Genomic DNA, 20,991 nt, shown 5'->3' on the forward strand with positions numbered 1-20,991 from the left:
AAATCAGTGCTTTAAAAAGTACCGTATTTTTTGCACCATAACACTCACTTTTTTCCTCCTAGAAAGTAAGGGGAAATGTCTGTGCGTGTTATGGAGCGAATGCCTGCGGGTGGCAGGGGGGATCTGCTGCAGTCGTGAGCAGAGGATCCATGGTTCCCCTTCCTTCCCTCCTCTGTGGTTACAAAGCATGGATCCACACGGATCCTCAGGATTTTTGCATTGGGCTACTCCAAACTCACTGTCAGATCACATGTCTGTGGCCACAGCATGAACCACAAAAATCATATATCCACTATTTCGTTTAGAATATTTTTTTTCTTGTTTTCCTCCTCTAAAAACTACGTGCGTGTTATGGTCTGGTGCGTGTTATAGAGCATAAAATACGGTAGCTTGGTGATTATACAGCCATGGGGTACTCACTGCATGCATCTTCATCACCAGAGGACCAAATAGGCTCTGTAGCTAGGAGTACCTTTTACCAGCTTTGTCCAGTTTGCCAGCTGTGGCCATTCCTGTACAGCGATAACTGACTACCATAGTACATACATTGGTAACCTCAAGGTTGGATTACAGCAATATGCTCTTTGTGGTTTGGAAGCTCCCCCAGCGCAAAATATGGAGGCCAAATGGCTGGTGGGGGCACATGACCAATAACATGTGACACCATCATTAAAACATACAAACCAGCTGCCCTTCTATGACCAAGCCTTGTTGAAGGTCCTTGTATTAATTTACAAAGCCCTGAACAACTTTGGTCTACGGTACCATAGGGACAATAGCTGAGATCATTTGCAAGAGTGTCAGAAGAATATGTAATGTTCTGCCAGCAGAAATTTAGCAGGTGCCTCTTTTTTGAACCTTTAAATGCCTGCTGAAATTTTTTTCTCTGCTGAAAGTCTTATGCAGGAAATAAAGAAAACATACTCCCGTAATAGTTAGTTGATGGTCTCTGATTTTTTTAAGAATCCATGTTTTTATTAAATATATATATATTATAGTAAACTGCTTATTTTATGACATAGTGGTGTATTTTTTAATAAATAAAATAAATGTGATAGAAGTTATGCTGTTTGTTTGGTTTGTACTCTCTTTTAATATTTGTACAGAGCAGAATGTAAGATCATTGTTGCTAGTTTCTAAGATGATCAAACTAAAATGTTTGCCTTCTTTATTCTCTTCTCTTTTTGTTTAGCAATGTATATTTACAGGTGAAAGCAATTTCCAACATTGTATGGAAATACCAGCGTTATCATTTTGTTATGGCATATCACGAGAAGCCTATCCTACCCCCTCCTCTTATTATTCTCAGTCATATGGCTTCCCTATTCTGCTGTGTATGCAAGCAGAGAAAGAAAGACAAAACTTCTGATGGGCCAAGTAAGAACAAACAAAAATATGCAACGTTGGGTTGTTCTTTGCATTATGTGAAATCCAGGGATTGATAGGAGCCTGGTTTATGTGTAGGGCTTATGCAAAATCCCTCCCCTCAGTTCACTGTCCCATTGGTGGATGGCAAAGTGAGAGTGGAGGCTCAACAATTTGGGTGTGGGTATGTGGACAGAACATTTTGCCTTGTTTTCGGGATTGGGGCGAACAGGGTGCTTAAGAGAACTTAGGGTGACAGCACATTTTTTTATCTCTGCCCTACCACTGCTACAAAAATGCTTTCATTATACAGTGGTACCTCGGGTTACAGACACTTCAGGTTACATACACTTCAGGTTACAGGCTCCGCTAACCCAGAAATAGTGCTTCAGGTTAAGAACTTTGCTTCAGGATGAGAACAGAAATTGTGCTCCGGCGGCGCAGCAGCAGGAGGCCCCATTAGCTAAAGTGGTGCTTCAGGTTAAGAACAGTTTCAGGTTAAGAACGAACCTTCAGAACGAATTACGTACTTAACCCGAGGTACCACTGTAAGTGGAATTCTTAAAAAGCTGAACAAGGACTTGCTCTCACCATCACTGCGGACCTCTTTGATAGTTGTGAAGGACCTTGCACATCCATGTCAATCGCCTGACAATTTCCGCAGAGTTGCTGACAGCACCAGTCTGCTTCTTAGCACCAACAGCAAAGTTCCCTTGCCAAGAACTATCAGGAACAATTTAAAGATTCCCCATTGTTTCCTGGTAGCTGCTTTCCCACTTGTCACACGCCTGATATCACATCGGGACTTGGGCCAGACCACCTGTGGCCAGAGGATCCCCAGCCTGATTAAGAGCTTCTTTTGTGAGCAAGTAATAGATATGTGGGGAAGGGGGTTAGAAAGTGGTACCTTGGTTTCCAAACTAAATCTGTTCTGGAAGTCCATTCTAAAACCAAAGCGTTCTAAAACCAAGGCACACTTTCCCATAGAAAGTAATGCAAAATGGATTAATCCGTTCCAGACTTTTAAAAAGAACCCCTAAAACAGCAATTTAACATGAATTTTATTATCTAACAAGACCATTTCTGGGTTAGGGTAAGGATTAGAATTAGGGTTAGGGTCAGTGTTGTTTTATGTTTTCTTGTGATTTTGATTCATTTGCAGTTGATTTGCTTTTTTCAGTTTGTTGTGTTGCTGCTTTTTCATGAGTTTTTCAAGTTCGTTGGCTGCTCAGCTGGACAGTTGAGGGCTCCGTCACACTTTTCCATTGAGTGGTGCATGGCTGTGTTCACCTCGAATAGAGACGTTTAAAGGAGCATCACGTGGCAATGCGGAGACAGCCATCCCAGGAGCCACCAGCCATGAACCCCTCAATGGAAAGTGTGACAGAGCCTGCACCTCCCCAGCTGAGCTCCTGCTCCTGTGCAGGCAGGAACGGGGGCGGGGATCTCTCAGCTGGGAAATGGAGGCTTCGCTCCCCAGCTGAGCTGCCCCAATTCAGCTCCTACGCCCATGCAAGCAGGAGCGGGGACACTCAAAATGGAAGTGTGGCCCTGAAAAAGATAGTGTAACACTCAAAACGGAACAGTTTGGATTCTGAAAAAAGTTCACAAACCGGAACACCTACTTCCGGGTTTGCGGCGTTCGATTTCCAAGTTGTTCGTTAACTAAGCTGTTCAAAAACCGAGGTACCACTGTACTTTAAAAGTACATGAATAGATGTGTTAGTAACCCAACAAACAACCAGTTTTGGAGGTGCATTATATTCTAGTGTACCTAATTTGGGGAAATGGAAAAAACCCCAGATACAGTGGTACCTCGGGTTACAGACATCTCGGGTTACGGACACTTCAGGTTACAGACTCCGCTAACCTGGAAGTAGTACCTCAGGTTGAGAACTTTACCTCAGGATGAGAACAGAAATTGCGGCACAGCGGCAGCGGGAGGCCCCATTAGCTAAAGTGGTACTCAGGTTAAGAACAGTTTCAGGTTAAGAACAGACCTCCAGAACGAATTATGTTCTTAACCAGAGGTACCACTGTATACTTACTTCCAACACTCATGATGTGAGGTCCTTGGCTAAGGGAATACTCATTTCCTTGGTTTTTCACTGTTTTTACTTCTTTTCTGCAGCAGTTCATTAGCAAGCTTATGAAATGGATTGTTTCTTTCATTCTCTAGAACTGTTTCTAACAGAAGAAGATCAAAAGAAGCTTCATGATTTTGAAGAGTTGTGTGTTGAGATGTATTTCAATGAAAAAGATGATAAATTCCATTCTGGAAGTGAAGAGAGAATTAGAGTTACTTCTGAACGGTATGAAATAATAAGGAATGACCATTTCAACCTTGTTCTTTTCAGTTTTTAAAGGAATGATTGGAACAGCTAATTGAATAGCACATTTTCAGTTACTTTTAAATCAAACTCTGGTTTACATTTATCGTAGCAGATGTTGACCAACTGTACAGCAGCCAGTTTTAACGTGGACTTTTGATTGGCAGGGTCCATTATAAAAGTATCTAATTCCAGAGCAGTAGCCATTTTAGTCTGTTTGCATCAAAAGCAACACAGAGGCCACATTTGAACACAAGCTTTCATGGACTAGAGCATACATCATCAGCACATGAAGCATTATGCTCAATTAGCAGATCTCTGTTGCACACTTACAGTAATCTCCCTGGTCTGGTTCACAGGTCGCTCTAAGCCAAACCATGGGTTGGTACAGAATGCATGAGCTCAGGGAGAGGAAATCGCTTCGCTCTTCCCTGGTCATTCTGCTGCTGAGCCAACCCATAGTCTGGCTTAGTGTATTGTCTGGACGTGGGCTTGTTGTTTAACTATTCTGGGCAAACTAAACCTTGCTGATTATACAAATTGTCTTCAAGATTGATTCAGTGATCCGATCATACCTGATGCAGGGACACAACACAATTTCTTGGTGGGAGTTGATGTGGAAGGATGTAAGACCAGAGCAGAAGACCAGACCAGTAAGGCAGAAACACAGTATAGAACCTTCTGTATGGGTGGGTTGTTACCAAAGAATCATAGAATTGCAGAGTTGGAAGAGACCCTGAGGGTCATCTAGTCCAACCCCCTGTTTTATGCTAACAGACCCGTAATTATTTCACATGGCATACTTGTGATCTTCGTTTGTTTTGAGAATTCCTTGCGTTCAGTGAAAAGTCTGATTCTCCTTTTTCTCTCTCCCAATGGCATCTTCTTCCTTCCCCTTCCAGTGTTGAGCAAATGTGCATCCAAATCAAGGAGGTTAGTGACAGAGTCAACTATATCAAGCGTTCATTGCACTCTCTCGATACACAGATTGGCCACTTGCAAGACCTCTCTGCTCTTACGGTGGATACTTTGAAAACATTGACTGCCCAGAAGGCTTCAGAAGCTAGCAAGGTTCATAATGAAATTACACGAGAACTGAGTATCTCAAAGCATTTGGCACAAAACCCCATTGATGACGGTCCTTTAAGATCTTCCATGTGGAGAAAGCACAGCATTGGCAATGTCTTTGGTTCTTCTTTTCCTCAAGGAGGCCTTGAGAGTAATAATGCTTTACTGTGCAACATTTCTATGCAAGATGAAAGAGATTCTGGACATAAGATGACTGGGCCCCCCAAGAGGGATGAATTCAACTTTCCAGAGGCAGGTTCCTCGGGCAGTGCCTTAATTCCAAGAGCTCTATCCCCCCCAGAACTCCGTCAAAGAATACAGGGTACAGACTCATCGAAATGCATTCAAAAGAATAAAAAGACGGGCACTTCGCTAAGCAGCACGCCACATCTAACATCTTCGACAGCTAAATTTTTCGTTAGCACTCCTTCTCAGCCCAGCTGTAAAAGCCAGTTAGAAAGTACCACAAAGGACGACCAGGTTATAGTCCTTAAGGCTGCTGATGGAGAGAACGCTGTTGAATTTGGTGCATTTGTGGGTAAGTATAACACACCAAAATCTGTACTTCCAAAAGTTGCTATTGGTTGCCATGACTCTACTGCTTCTTGCTCTGTTAGCCTTGCTACCACCTCCCAACCTTGTATTGAACCTGGAGGATGTGTTAATCATGGATTTGTTTATGATGAAAGTTATACTAGTGCTGAGAGCTACACAGACAAATGGAATCCTCAGTCCTCTTTGAAGCTGAAGAAGAATGACGCCAAAAATAAATTACAGTTGACATCTGCTGATGAGGTCAGAAGTGACCCCAGTAATGATCTGAATGGGACACTGGATACTGACGAACCTGCTGGAAGCATTCCAGAAACAGCACAAAAGGGTCATGATTTAAGTTCCAACACCACTGTACGTCTTCAGAAACTATGGATCAAATCTGAATCTCAAGGTTTGATTTATCAAAAATTGTATGGGAACTTTGGCGGAATTTGGTTGCAGGTGGTGCACTTTGCTTTTAACCTCTTCACTTCCGCAAACTATCAAAATGTTTCTTTACTTTGTAAATCAGCACTTAACCATTTTGGTGTAGATTCTGTTGTTTATTCAAGTGGTGTTTTAACTGGAATTTTTTTTGCAAAGCGGTGGCAGATTTTCTGTTTGTCAAAACAATGGGAGGAGAGGTGTGCTAACAAAATACTTTGAGTTCAGTTTATTCTAGACCAGGCATGCACAACCTGTGATCCTCCAGATGTTTCTGGACTACAACTCCCATCAGCCCCAGCCAGCATAGCCAGAGATCAGGGATGATGGGAGGTGTAGGCCAACAACGTCTGGAGGGCTGCAGGTTGTGCACCCTTGATCTAGACCATTTCTAAGGTAAGAGTTTTTTTGCCTCAGTGGCTCAAAGTGAGCGTGAATGTTTCTTTTATCTTGCAACATGATTTGTTATGATAACTTTTTAAAGATTACATTTAGTTTAAACTTGTCAATGTTACCAGAAAATTCATTTCCGACTACTCCAAAAGTGCCTTTAGCCTTGTAAAGCCAATTTAATTTGGTAGATTGTGTTCATGCCATCTTGCTTTATTTCTGGGGGCCCTGATGTCTGTGCAGTGGAAGCCCTTAAATAGGACCTTAAGCATGTAGACTCCTGATATGCCCCATTACAATAAGCGTATAAGCCTCTATTCAAATACGAATAGAGGCTTCAGGAAGATCTGAGGATGTGATATGCATGTGATTACAATCTTTTACTACAAGTTTGAGTAACATCTGCCTGAGGCCCAGATCTATGCTGAATGGACTTTACTTGTAATATTTTTATCTAACTTTTTCTAGTGCTTTTAAGCTACCAGTACTTTTTTTTCTTTAAGCAAATATGTGTAAAGTCATGATATGTTGATTCCCCATTCACGTGTTTTGAAAATGGCTGTAATAATTGTAAATGTATGCTTTTAATTAAAAAATGGGAGTGGGGAGAAGTTAGATACAAAGGCTCAAGATCAGGCTGTTTATATTTACTTCACTAACCACACAGCTGAAAAATGGCACTTTTTTTTTTTTTTTACTGTGGCAAAAGGTTTGGTGCCGGGGTGCCTTCTCATTTATAATATAATCTTCATCCTTAATGTTCAGTCCTGTAGAATTTTGGAGACAGAGGAGTGATAGCCCTGTGAAGACATTCAGCATATATGTGCAGTGGATGATCTCTGTGATCCCCAAGCTCCGTCCTGGCTGCCACGCACTCATTGGTTTCATCTTTGCAGTGGCGTAGCGTGGGGGGTGCAGGGGGGGCCGGCCGCACCGGGCGCAACATCTGGGGGTTAGGGTTAGGGGGCGCAAATCCACGGGTTAGGGGGTGTAAATCCACAGGTTAGGGGGCGCAAATTACTTGCCTTGCCCCGGGTGCTGACAACCCACGCTACGCCACTGCATCTTTGCATAACATTTTACATGTGAAATGACAATGTGCATAAACCTGAAATCATGATTTGTGCACCTCAGTTCCATGTAATGTACAGATTCCATGATTCAGGCCTATATGCTTTGGCCCCCATGTATGTATGTTTCTATGCAAATATAATCTAGTGTAAAAATGGCAGGCGAGGAAAGCTCTGCCCACTACACAGGCATTCTGAATGTTGACATAGGTTAATTATTTTGAATGGGTGTGAGAAAGAGAACACCATAGGCCATGTCATTGTTGTTTTCTTACATTTTGAGGGTGAAGTTTATATTTTTAAAATCTATTGTGTTGAACTGTGCTTTTTCTACTAATAGCTACATTTTGTAAAAATACCGATATCCACACTGCATGGTTCTAAAAGCAAATAACACGCTCATGGCTTTGAAACCAGGGTAGTGCTATGAAATATTTTCTCTGAAATTGTTTCTTATGTCATCACTTTTATGTAGGAAAAGCAATAGTTCCTCTACCTACTATTAAAAATGTCAACTGTCCTTCTATGTACTTTTCTGATCTCAGCAGTATCTTTAATCAAATTTGCATCTGTTTGGTGCTTCCCCTCTAAAATCTGCCGTTTTATTTCTGTTCATATAATGGTGTCGCCAAAGGTCACAGGGACAGCATGGAATTGCAACGATTTAAAGAGACTGTGGCTAAGAGCAAAGAAAAAAGTGATGATATTGAGGTAAGAGGGAGATTGCTGCGGAAGCCCAAGCCAGGGTGAGAAACCTTTTTTCAGCCAAGGGCCTCATTTCCTCACAGGCAACCTTATCAGGGCCACATGTCAGTGGTGGGTGTGGCAAAAGTGTGTCTGGCTAGACACACAGCACCCAGGCAAGCGAGAGGTACTTAATCATACCCCAAGGGCACATTCCAGCCAGGTGAAATAACTAGAGGGAGGCACAGAGCAGGGCTAAGTGAGCTGTGTGGCTTGGGAGGAGGGGAGAATGATCTGGGCCATGTCCTGAGGTCCTAGTCCTAAGCTGGTACAGGGAGTTCACTTAAACTCAAATACATGTGCATTCACTCATGTTACAGGATGGTTTTCAGTGGTGTTAACTAAGCAGGCGCCTGTTCTACTTTGTCATTATAAGTTTGAGCTGCTAGTTGAGTAGTCCCAGGTTCAAAGACTTAGGTGGTGGGGGAATTACATCTCAGAGGTAGTGTATATATCCTGTGCAGAGAAGACCTCAGGGTCTGATCCTGTCATCACCAGTTAAAGGAATCAAGACTGCCTGAGTAGTTAGGGCTGGGTTAAATGGATATCCCTGAGTAGTCAGGGATGGGTTAGCTCTGGAAAAAGGCAGCTTCCTATGCTTTGGGTTGCTAGGAAGCACAGCATTTTGGAGAGCATCAGTCATACCTCGGGTTACAGACGCTTTGGGCTACATGATTTCGGGTTGCACACCACGCCGAACCTGGAAGTACTGGAACGGGTTACTTTCAGGTTTCGGCACATGCGCAGAAGCACTAAATCGTTCTTTGCGCATGCGCAGAAGCGCCAAACTGCAACCTGTGTGCGTGCAGACGTGGCGCTGCAGGTTGCGGGCACTGGGTTGCGAACGTGCTTCCCACACTGATCACGTTCGCAACCTGAGCATCCACTGTACATTTAACTTTTACATTTAACACTGTACACTTTAATGATAGATCTGGCCCAAACAGCATGGTGCAATCACAGTGTGTACCCAGAACTCCTATTGTCCTCCCCTGTTCTCTGAAGTCTTATAGCACAAAGAGCTTGAATGTTTGCTGTAAGCTGCTTTGGGCACAGATCATTGTGGGAAAGTGGCATATAAGTTAACTCAAACAAACATGGCAGTGTGGAGGAAACTTTGACTCATGTGAGCATGCATGCACATCAGAACACAAATATGAAATTTTAGACCGGGACTAAAACCTGCAGATGCCAGCCTTGAAGTGTTTCAGCTTTGAAGTAAGAGCCCTGGAATAACACTTGTAGGAAAACGGTCTCCCCAAACCCCAATTTCTTGTTTCTGGCCCAGAGTTTATGAAATGTTTAAGACTTATTAAAGCCACTTCACTACTAACCTAAGTTTAAAAAGTAATTTATTGATACCTTCTACAGGAGCAACAGGAAGATTTCAAAAAAGCAATTTTGGAAGGCATCGAGACGACAAAGCAACAGGTATAACTTTGCCATTTGTATTCCATCTCTTCATTGTTGCATCAAATAGCCAGTAACATTTGAATATTCCTTCAAAAAGCAAGTGTGTGTCTACATAGTCACTTCTTAAGTACTGTATAGCAAACTTTCAAGATTATTTGAGTAGAGTTGTGAATTTTAACATTGTTATTTGTTGAATACACAGGGTGGTAGTAATGCAGAAGGCAACCTGAGGCCTGTCAGTTCATGTGGTGGTTTTACCGACTACCATAGAAGCTCATTAGCAGCACTATCGGAGCAAAGTAAGTAAACACATTAGTTTCTGATCTCTGAATTTTCTGAACTAATACTAATATACAACATTTTTCTCCTTTGTGCCATTTTCAGTATTTTAAAAACTGCTTTATTTTACAAAATGCAGCCATTGTGGCTAAAATTTGACTGAGGGAACTGGCATTGGAGAGAGAGGGGCTTCTTGGTTCTTTCTTTCTCATTTCTTTCCGTACTGAAAATTGTCCTCCTACTGACTTTATCCCTTCTGGCTAAAAGCTGCCGCTGCTCATGTCTTTTCCTGCGACTGCAGCTTGGTGGGAGTGAGTTTTGGTGGGGAAAAGAACAGGCGTGAGTGGTTGAAGCCTTATTACCTAGCCGTCAGCGCCTACTTCAGATTGCAGCCGCAGTGATTGCATTCTGTAAACAAGCCATCCCTAAAAATAATTGTGGAATTACATAAATAGATAGTTGCTCCATCATCAGTCAATTAAACTTTGATTGTGAACTGGCAATACGGGAGGTGAGAGTGGCACCCATCTTTGCTATTTCAAAAAATTGTTTTCCTTCTAACAGTAGCTTTTGACTGATACCCAGACAGCTTCTTTGAGCATGTTAAAGGTTTTAATGTCCATGGCAGATTTTTTAAAAAAAATAATTGTGCTACACATAAACTTACGATTCTGTGCCCCAAACAAACCTTTGAAGGTCCGTTAATGCGCGTGGGTGGTGCTGTGGGTTAAACCACAAAGCCTAGGACTTGCTAATCAGAAGGTCGGTGATTTGAATCCCCGCAACGGGGCGAGCTCCCGTTGCTCAGTCCCTGCTCCTGCCAACCTAGCAGTTTGAAAGCACGTCAGCGTGCAAGTAGATAAATAGGTACCGCTCCGGCGGGAAGGTAAACGGTGTTTCCGTGCGCTGCTCTGGTTCGCCAGAAGCGGCTTAGTCATGCTGGCCACAAGACCCGGAAGCTGTATGCCGGCTCCCTCGGCCAGTAAAGCAAGATGAGTGCTACAACCCCAGAGTCGGTCATTACTGGACCTAATGGTTGGGGTCCCTTTACCTTAGTTTCAAATGAGTTTTGCCGTGTGCCCAATATGTGTGTCTGAAGCATAGTCTTGTGATTCTTTGTATCTAAGCCCATGTATGTGTATGGAAGGAAGTGTATCTTGCTTTCCCTGCAGGATCTTAAAGACACATATGTTGAAGAATTGGTAGTATTTGTTGACATGTCAAAAGGTGGCCGTTCTAATTGCAAAATCATTTTCCAGTGCACAAGAGCAGAAGACCATCAGTTGAGGAGCCTCATCAGGCAGATTCCAAGGCGGCCTTACTCACAGTGAGTAAAACATAATAACACTCCATACAATGTTTCCCCTGGGTGTCTATGGAAAGAACCCAGGAAATACAAAAATTGAATTATGGTAGCAATTGATAGAAAGCAATACTGTCCATCACAATTTAGTGTGAACTGCTATGGTAGTACAGGTAACTAGCAACTTATGTGCATTTAACTTGTGCACATTCAGCTTTAAATACTGGGCAGCAAAAAAAAAAAAAAAAAAAAAAAAAAGAAAGAAAGAAAGAAATAGAAGGGGACAGGCATTCAGGAAAAGGAGTCTTTGGAAACCCCACCGGCTATTGAACCCAATGTGTTTTGACATACACGATTTTGACTTTACACCCCATAATCTCCATGAAAGTTGAGAGTTGCCTGTAGCCTCCAAATCGGCAGTTTTTTCTTCTCTTGAAATGTGCTGGGCGAATTGTCCTCTCTAGCTCTCATGCTTAAGAGGAGGGGTTGTAGGTTGACAAGAGCGAATTGTAATAGGTCTGCAAGGAGAAAAGAATGGACTATGTCCATATGGCATTTGATTGCACCTTCACACCACCTTTTTGAGTGCTGGCGGAATGTTCATACCATTTCTGCCTGCGCAGCTAATAGAGCCTGTTCAAGTAAGCAATTTACATCACCAAAATAGCTCAGGGTAAGGCAGGTAACCTGTCAGGCTATGGTTGCATTTGCTACATAGTTGCAATCCTAGTCTCTTCATCCAGGCACTTTGGCTGAGCAGATTGTACAATTTATTTTGACCAGCAGACTTAGCAATGCTTCAGAAGCATATTGAGGCTGAAAACATCTTCACAATTAAATTTTTTTGAGGGAGCCTTGTAGTGCTCTTACAAAAGTGTGATACATTGCTTCTAAAACCATCAATTAAGTTATGTACGAAATAGGTGCATCTCTCTCTTTCTTCTTGCAGGATTGGTTACAAGGTCGACCGTCGTATAGCAATCAAATGTAAGTAAAGTCTAAATGGCAATACTCAGAACTGTCCAGGTATCTCCAAACTCCCCAGGAGTTGGGGAGGCATTGAGTGAGCTGCAGTTTTCTCCCTGTGTGCCAGCACACTGCACATTCACTTTTAAGCCTGTCTGATTGTTGCCGGGCAGTTAGACCACGGGAGGAGTCATCTAATCTATCTGCCCACCCGTTCCTAAGCAACCCTGATGACCTGGGCATTTATCTTGTTGTGGTTGTTCTTGAAAGGGAATAATTGAACCTGATGTGGCCTGTTTGAAACACCTGGCTCGTAGCCTCCTTAAAGAGCACCGCTGCAGCACCCATCGCCTTCACAGTAGTTTTAAGTCTTCAGAGTTGTTTTCTCTCCCCTACACCAGTGTGGTGTAGTGGTTAAGAGTGGTGGACTCGTAATCTGGTGAACCCGGTTCGCATCCCCGCTCCTCCACATGCAGCTGCTGGGTGACCTTGGGCTACTCACACTTCTCTGAAGTCTCTCAGCCCCACTCACCTCACAGAGTGTTTGTTGTGGGGGAGGAAGGGAAAGGAGAATGTTAGCCGCTTTGAGACTCCTTTGGGTAGTGATAAAGCGGGATATCAAATCCAAACTCTTCTTCTTCTTCTTCCCCTGCTCTGTATGCTGTTCATTTGTTTTGGAAGGCATAGAGGTTGCAGTATTTGGTCTGATGGGTGATTGGGCTTAGGGTATTACAAGCAGAGCAAAGTGACCAGAGCAATGAAGTTTAGTAGTAAAAAGAAGTACACACAGAATTCGGGTTGAGTGCAATTTCTGTCTCTTGCAGGTCTTCTGAGGAAGATGCACTGAATGGTAAGCTGCTGGTAACTTCGGTGTTGCCATAAATTTAACATGTTGCGGGAAACTATTTAATGCATGGTTGCAAAAGATGATGTTGATGGAGGTTTTAGTGCCAACAGCCCTTATTTATGGTTGTAATCATTACATGACTCATTTAGGGAAACCCCTTTGGTGCTTGTGCTCTTCTCCAGTCTTTGAGCATCTCATCATAATTTTCCTAATCTAAAATACCCCTTGGTGGGAAGAATCACCATACATGATCAAGTCTTGCCTGTGAGCCTAGAGTGCTTTTTGTGCTTTGTCATTACCCTTTTTAAAAAAAAAAAAAAAACAGGATGCATTAAATAACGAGTTTTATGTAAAAATATAACACTGCCTTCCTTTTTTTCAAAGGAATTGCCTCTCCTTTTAAACCCATCATGGATACCACCTACTACTATTCAGGTAAGTGTCCAAAACTAGGTCGCAAAATAATAAAAAGTAGAAGCGTCATCTTCTTCAATGAATTTCTCTGTCTTTTCAGCTGTTGAAAGAAATAATTTGATGAGGTTATCGCAAAGCATACCGTTCACTCCTGTACCTCCAAGAGGTAGGAAAACTTATTGTAGCCTCTGGAATGATTTTCAGATTTTAATAATATTATTCCTTAATCGTCAAGCTTAAGAGTGATAGATCTGTTTTTCACAGCACAGGAAAATAGACAATAGTTCACCATCAAAATTCTGGGAATAGATTGGGGAAACGTATACTGAAGCTGACTCTTAAAAAGCTAGAGTCCCAAGCCTTTGTTGCTAGTTTTTAGCAGTAGTAGTAAATGGAGAAAGGTCTCCAATCAACACAGAGGATTCTGTTGTATCAAAAGCTTAATAATTGGTTAGATAATTGATTATGCAAAAGTGTGGCTATATCTTCTCTCCATCGTCCGAAAAAGGTGTTCACCAGTACAGTATAAATAGACATTAAGTCAACGTTACCCCAGGCTTAACTGCATTTCACTTCTTTGTGCTATGACGTTGCAGGCGAACCAGTTACTGTGTATCGTCTTGAAGAAAGCTCTCCCAACATCTTGAACAACAGCATGTCTTCCTGGTCTCAGTTGGGTCTCTGTGCCAAAATAGAATTCCTAAGCAAGGAGGAGATGGGAGGAGGCTTGCGACGAGCCCTCAAGGTGGCCTGCACCTGGTCCGAGTACGATCTTCTGAAATCAGGCCACCTTTATATCATCAAATCTTTTCTTCCGGAAGTTGTCAATACTTGGTCAAGCATTTACAAAGAAGACACAGTGTTACATCTCTGTTTAAGAGTAAGTTGTTGTTCTTGCTCATATAGTACGTATCCACCAGAAGCTTAAACATGTTTAGCAGTTGGATACTGTTGGGACAAACAAGATATATCCCTTGTTTCCTTCACTGTCCTCCATTGACAACACTGCCATTTACCCTCTTGCCCAACTTTTGGTCTTTGGCTTTCTTTTTTTACTCCTCACTCCATCTCTCTTACTCTGCATATTCAGTTCATTGCCAGTTATGTTGCTTCTCCCTTTAAAAATACATTGGTCACATCAGCAAAACTTCTGGTCATCTGTCACTACAACATTCTGCTCTCTAGTTTTCCATTCACACCTTCATCACCTCACTTCTTCCCAGCACTCTGCTGCCAAAACCATCCCATCTTTTTATCACTCCTAACCATATGGCACCCTTCCATAAATCCTTACGCTCATCCATAGCCTTGTCATCTCATCTCTTGCTTTTATATTCCAACGCATCCCTGCATACGGCCTTCACTGTCCAAAGGTTGCTGTCCAGAGATTTTCTGCTCACTCCAACAGCTTTGTCCTTTATCCCAGTCTGCCCCTTATACATGGGGCTGCATCCCAGAATACTTCCACGATGCCACCTCTCTTCTCTCAAAACCCTCCTCCAAATTCACATTTTTTCTGTTACGTCTTTAACACTGTCCCTAGTCTCTATATCCCAATGTCACTAAGCCTAACCATGAATCACTGCAAAAATTACATTTGCTTCACGGTTTTCCCTGCTTCCGTTTGCCTCCTTCTTTCTCCTTTCTATTGATTTCTAAATTGTAAGGGACCTGTGCTCTCATTCTTTGAAAAGCACTGTGTACTTTCATCGTACTGTATAAAACAATAATGGACCACAAAGGTAGAAATTTTCTGCCTATTGTCTTCACTACTTCGTATGAATATAACAACACAAAAATGTACCGTATTTTTCCATGTATAAGACTAGGTTTCCCCCCTTAAAAATCATGTCAAAAATTTGAGGGGGTGGGTGTCTTATACATGGATAGCAAAATGCACATTTTTTTCTTAAATTGGAGATCCCCAAAACAGGGGGCGTCTTATAGACAGAAAAATACGGAAATTAGAAGAAAAAAATCGTAATACAGTTCCTTGTGTTTCTTCTCCACGCTAGAGGTTTATCTTGAGTAAAGTCTTTGGTGTGTGTGTTTTTTAAATCCATAGGAAATTCAGCAACAGAGGGCTGCTCAGAAACTCACGTTTGCATTCAATCAGATGAAGCCAAAATCTATTCCCTATTCTCCCAGGTAGGCATTATTACATCTTCAAATGTAATGTGAAATAATGGAACAAAAAGGAATTTCCACACCAGAGCGCGAGGCTAATGAATCAGTTGTTCACACAGTGCTCTCATTCCTATGTGTTTTCTTACAAGGTTCTTGGAAGCGTTCCTCTTATATTGTCACTCAGCTGGCCAGTGGTTTGCAGTTGAGGAGTGCATGACAGGAGAATTCAGAAAGTACAACAACAACAATGGGGATGAAATAATTCCAACCAACATGCTAGAGGAGGTCATGTTAGCCTTCAGCCACTGGACATACGAATATACTCGAGGAGAGCTCTTGGTCCTTGACCTGCAAGGTAAATGGGTGTGTGTGTGGATGTGACACAGAGGTGTATGCTGCAGTAATTGCACCGGAAGCTTGTGACTTGCACAATATGGATCGTCATCAAATTTCATTGTTGCCACAAGAAAAGACACTCATAATTGCATGTCTCTCTTCAATCTCCTGTAACCAACTCCACTTACCGTTTTCTCTCCTGCATTTAGAATACCTTGTTCTTCTTGGGGTGGGGGGGACATTCTGTAAACAGTATGATGATGATGTATTATTCATTTACTCACTCACTCACCTTTCACCCTAAGGCCAAGGATAGGTTTCAGCACTTTAAAATCACAACATTAAAAGCAGATTAAAACAAATTACAATCACAGAAGTAGGATGAGTACTAAAACCACACATCTCAGATGTAAAAGGCCGGGGTAAAGAGGTAGGTCTTCAGTATTCACCAAAAACTGTACAGTGAAGGTACAGACATAGCTCTGTAGGGAGGGACTTAGGGACTGCCACAGAGAATGCCATCTCCTGGATCACCCCTCTCCCCCCCCCCCCGAGACGGTCACCTGTGCTATTCTTAAGATGCAAGAGGGTCTGTCGGGATGGATGCAGTCTTTCAGATACAGGCATCCCCCCACTTAACGCACAATTGATTTGCATGTGACTGTGTATGCATGCAGCGTTTGGAAATAGATAGATAGATAGATAGATAGATAGATAGATAGATAGATAGATTCAGACCAGGAAATGTTGGGAGAGAGGTGGCAAGTCCTTGTGGCTCGTGAGGAGACCCTTCCCAGAGCCTGAAGAGGACTTCAGTGAGGGAGGAGAAAGCCCCAAAGAGACTAGAGGTTCAGTGATGCTTTGTTTGGGCTGCCCAGCCTCCCCGCCTAACAGCTGATGCATGCAGTCGCACAGCAGCAGCAGCAGCAGCTGCGTTTCTGCACATCCTCCAGCTATCCCCAGAACTTCAACTCTAGTTGAAGAGAGAGTTGTCTGCAGAGAGAGCTGGACAGCAGGGGAAAATGGCCTTTTAGAGGGTGCTCGCCACTTATACAATTTTTACTTATGCACAGGGCGCAAAATGTAACCCCCGCCTAAGTAGGGGAGCACCTGTATTTCAGCTGTTTAAATTGTTCGTCTGCTATAATTTCTCTTTTTATGTTAAAATTACTCTTGTGGTACTTGTGTTACTTGCGCTACTTAGCTAACTTCCTTTGCTTCTTGTGAAGGTGTTGGAGAAAATTTGACAGATCCTTCTGTGATAAAAGCTGAAGAAAAAAGGTAAGCAGTAGAAAATTCCCTTTTCTTATGGCATTGGCGCAGGAAGGAGGGGGCCACATGTGGCAAGGGTGGAGGGCTGCCCTTCTGCTTTAGGTGTACCAATTACTGCCATGATTTTTAAGGACACCATCAGCAGCAAACATTCTGGTGGGAATTGCCAGTTTGACACTTTGGGAGAGCATTCCTGTCTTACCTGCATAATTTCTTTCCCATCACCGACACAAAGGATTGTATTCAGTGCTAGTCTTATTCGGAATAGAATCATTGAAATAATGAACCTAAGGTTTGCCAATGTTCACCAATGTCAGTGGATCTACTTTGAGTAGGACCAACAATGGATACAACCCAAAACCTCCCCCGTATCTAGCCAGGGGGTGAAGACCACACGCACAAAAAACCATGTTTGGCTGTAGGTGTTTTTTAATGTGCGCTTTCTTTTAAAGGTCAAACGATATGGTATTTGGTCCTGCAAATCTGGGAGAAGATGCCATCAAAAATTTCAGAGCTAAGCACCACTGCAACTCATGCTGCAGGAAACTTAAGCTTCCAGGTAATATAATAATTTATAATAATTTATTATTTATACCCCGCCCATCTGGCTGGGTTTCCCCAGGTAAATAGCAGCCCCTGATTTATGAAAGAGAACTTCTCTCTTGTAGCTTCTACCTATGATAAATTGAATTTTACATTGATATGGGGGTAAGGCATTCTCTCCACACACAATGGATGAATTGCTGGAACCAAGCTGAGCTTCATTGATCAGTTGGACCTCATTGGATTGCTCTTGAAACCTCACGAGGAAACACTTCTTTTTCTCTCCCAAAAGAAAATCTGCCCCTAAAACTAATTCTTTCACCTTTTCAGCGGGCCTGAACTCAATACCTATAACAAATGCCCTAAATATATTGTTGCAAGGAAGAGAAACTATGGCTTTATTGACCCTTGGGGGGGGGGGACCCCTAATGCCCTGTCAGATAGAAGCCTCTGTATGCATCTCAGTGGCTTTTATTAATTCTGTGAACGATCAACTCCAAGAACCCAATTTCCTTTCCATGGATCTGACGAGCCCTAAGAAATTGTGATAGGTAATCAGGCACAAATTGTCCTGAATTAGCAACCTAGGCCTAAAGTCACTTGATAGATTGATATCATATGCAAGTTGTGCCACACCCAGAGGCCATAGTGCAGGCTGAACCAGAGCAGAGCAATTTATAATTCAAATATTTATTTTCTTGAAAACGTTTTGGTACTTGGCAAAGTGACTAATACAGGTCTTTTGAAGGAAGAGAGGAACAAACCACACATCAGCAAGGGCTTCTTTTCTGCCACCATATTATTATTATTATTAGTAGTAGTAGTAGTAGTAGTATTTATTAAGAGGGATTGCCTTGGAAGTGTGTTTACAAAGGGACCGTTCTTCTCCCCTTTTTCTTTCAGCAATGCTGAAGCCTATACACTCTGCTAGAGCAACAGTTCCCCAACCTGGTGCCCTCCGGTTACATTGGACTGCAGTTCCCATCAGTCCCAACCAGCATATCTGTGTTGGCCAGGACTGATGGGAACTGGAGTCTAAAACATTTGGAGTACACCAGATTGGGAAAGCTGCTGTAGACACTTGACCTTCTCTACAGCCTGGATAGCTCAGCTGGTCAGAGATGGTGCTGATAATGCCCAAGTTGCAGGTTTGATCCCTGTATGGGACAGCTGCAAATTCCTGCATTGCAGAGCGATGGACTAGATGGTCCTCAGGGTCCCTTCCAACTTGACAGTTTACTATGATTCTGCCTGTTGGGAAATCTGACTGTGGCCCAGCCATGCACAAGATGGCCAGCATCATAAGGGCAAATCTGTCTGTGAGACAACCTGCCCGCACATCCTTTGATATCAGACACCTTGCTTCCACCACCCAGTAATGCCCACTGGACAACTGTGGGCCAGTCTTCAAAGTTCAGAGTTTTGCACTGGGAAGTGCCACTGGGAAGAACCTTGCCTGCATAGTTCTGGCAAGACATAAATTCGCCTTCTCTCCTTTTAGAGAGGAGCTCCAGTTTGAATTAGAAGATGGTGTGCTAATTTGTATATTCTCTCTCCCTCTCCCCCTCTTCAACCCAACTGTATCTGTGGGATTTCGGGTGGTTGTTGTTTCCCCATAGACTTGAAGAGAAACGACTACACACCTGATAAAATCCTACTGCCTCAAGATGATTCTCCAGAACTGACCATTCGGCCTGGGAGCTGCACCAAAGAATCGGACTCTGCCAGTTCCAGTCACCTCATGCTGTAAAGATACGCACAGCTCTCTGGCTCTAACCAAACCCTCGCAGAAGTCACGGGGTTCGTTTGCCCTTCATCAAAACAAAGGCCGCATGAAAAAGGACCAAACCGTTTTGATGGCGCTGGTACAGTTAACTGTCCACCGTTGAGTGGCCTAGCATAATGTGGGAATCACCTCTGAAGGAGTAGCTGGCAGCTGCTGTTTTTTTTTTTTTTTTTAAAAAAGGTTGAATGAAATTAAGTATTTATGAAATAGCTTTTTAAAGAGGCGTTTTAGCAGAAGGATAACTTAACATTTTACCTTGGTCCATGAGAGGGGGCCTTTCCTCCCCTTCATCCTGTAGTGCAATATGCCCTTGACCAAATGATGTTTTTTCTTTTTGTGCTGATGGTTTTTAAGGCAGATGGTTTGGGGGCTTTGTGGCAGCTGGTTTCTGTCATCTGGCTAGAGAAACGGGAGGGAGCACCCCCCCACACCTTCCCACAGACACCGAAGGATTCTTTCGACACTTCTCAGGGTGTCTCAGATAATTGCTCTCTCTGCTCAGTGCCATGTATGTTTTATGTGGCTCAGTATAACAAGGCTGCTCCTAAGGATCTGTCCATATTTAGTTAACGCCAGTAAGCTGAGCTGCAGGGAGCGGGAACGCCTGGTTCCAAACAAGAAGTGATGGCGTGTCTCCTGCATCAGGATTCATCCTCAAGTGTGGAGCCAGTTCTTTTGGGATGGATGGGATGGATTGCACATAAGTGAAATCCCTCCCCCTCCTGTGTCGTCGTTGGTTGTTTTTTTTTAACGATACATTTCAGTTTTATCTAATCACTGTCCAATAGTAGTAAAGTCGCAAGACAAGTCTGATCACCTTTGTATAACAGAACAAAACAGCTGGTCTTGGGTAAGACGCTGCCTTGTAAAATGAGCAGGTGCGTTCGGGAAGTTGCTATTACTTGTTACATATAATGGCCGCTTCCGAAGTGTCGCCTTCCAAAGATCTCCTAAAACCAGTCAAAGAAAGCTGAATGTATGCGTGAGCCCATGGGGGCCTCTTCTGATGTTATCACAGCAGTGTTGGAGCTGCTGCAGTCTGGTACTTTCTCACGCCATTTGGGTAACTTGGGAAGCCCTGGGCCACGGGGCAAGAGTCCTTGTTGGGCTGCTCATCTTGCCAGCGCTTCCACGGTTTCCGGCGGGAGCAACGCGGGCGTAGAAGTGAGCCGCAGAGTGGACTTGTCCCCTGGGACCAGTGCTTTCCAACCTCAGCTTTTGCGGTGCTGTAAGGACCAGGCCTGTTGTGGGCTCCACACCACCGCAGGGACGTAAGGAGCAGCCCCTTAGTTGTATTTAATATTGTGTGAAGACACCTTTTAATGTAATATTATATATGGTACTTATTTAAAAGAAAAGGAAATAGGATGAATTTACATTATGTAATGTGTGGGAGATTGCAATGCAAACTTGATGCCAATAAAATGTCATTTTCCTGTCCCAAATTTGTTGAATATTCAACAAGAGGAACCTGTTGTCCAACTGAATTTTCATGCTGCAACTTTTGTTTGTTTGTTACATAGGTACTAATTGTAAATTTTAATTGAACAGCATCATAACGCCCAGTAATTATTCTTTTTTAAAATTCTGTAGTGTATCTTATAGATACAGACATTAAGGCACGAACACAATAGCTGTTTAAATGGTGGTTTATGTTGCTGGGGGAGGAAAGGTATAGCGTATTAAAGATAAAAAACTGTATACATTTTGTATATCAATAAATCTTTAAACAATCCCAAATAAATTTATTCTTGTTTAGA

The 20,991-nt window shown here is 42.8% G+C and overlaps 1 protein-coding gene and 1 long non-coding RNA gene across 3 annotated transcripts in view; one reads left to right on the forward strand and one right to left on the reverse strand.

Annotated features, from left to right (window-relative positions):
• Window positions 1–20,991, forward strand: part of TRPM7 (transient receptor potential cation channel subfamily M member 7) — a 73,161-nt gene extending 52,170 nt beyond the window's left edge. Inside the window, exons 24-40 of one of the 2 annotated variants that reach the window (XM_083411755.1) lie at window positions 1,193–1,377; window positions 3,545–3,677; window positions 4,598–5,301; window positions 7,836–7,912; window positions 9,317–9,376; window positions 9,561–9,657; window positions 10,897–10,964; window positions 11,890–11,927; window positions 12,731–12,756; window positions 13,138–13,188; window positions 13,268–13,333; window positions 13,764–14,047; window positions 15,233–15,315; window positions 15,444–15,649; window positions 16,860–16,911; window positions 17,355–17,461; window positions 19,065–20,991. In XM_083411755.1, the coding sequence (XP_083267881.1) occupies window positions 1,193–1,377; window positions 3,545–3,677; window positions 4,598–5,301; window positions 7,836–7,912; window positions 9,317–9,376; window positions 9,561–9,657; window positions 10,897–10,964; window positions 11,890–11,927; window positions 12,731–12,756; window positions 13,138–13,188; window positions 13,268–13,333; window positions 13,764–14,047; window positions 15,233–15,315; window positions 15,444–15,649; window positions 16,860–16,911; window positions 17,355–17,461; window positions 19,065–19,195 (2,368 nt within the window). In that variant the 3' untranslated portion in view covers window positions 19,196–20,991. Of the gene's footprint in view, window positions 1–1,192; window positions 1,378–3,544; window positions 3,678–4,597; window positions 5,710–7,835; window positions 7,913–9,316; window positions 9,377–9,560; window positions 9,658–10,896; window positions 10,965–11,889; window positions 11,928–12,730; window positions 12,757–13,137; window positions 13,189–13,267; window positions 13,334–13,763; window positions 14,048–15,232; window positions 15,316–15,443; window positions 15,650–16,859; window positions 16,912–17,354; window positions 17,462–19,064 lie in introns of both variants that reach the window. The other variant, XM_083411754.1, reaches the window with a different exon arrangement.
• Window positions 20–12,724, reverse strand: LOC310663957. The gene is made up of 2 exons (XR_014504716.1): window positions 12,305–12,724; window positions 20–162 (listed from the first exon to the last, which is right to left on the reverse strand). It is a non-coding gene; the product is annotated as an uncharacterized lncRNA (long non-coding RNA).

The sequence above is a fragment of the Podarcis tiliguerta genome (genome assembly GCF_965153285.1).
Source record: "Podarcis tiliguerta genome assembly, chromosome: 14".
Lineage (NCBI taxonomy): Eukaryota > Metazoa > Chordata > Lepidosauria > Squamata > Lacertidae > Podarcis > Podarcis tiliguerta.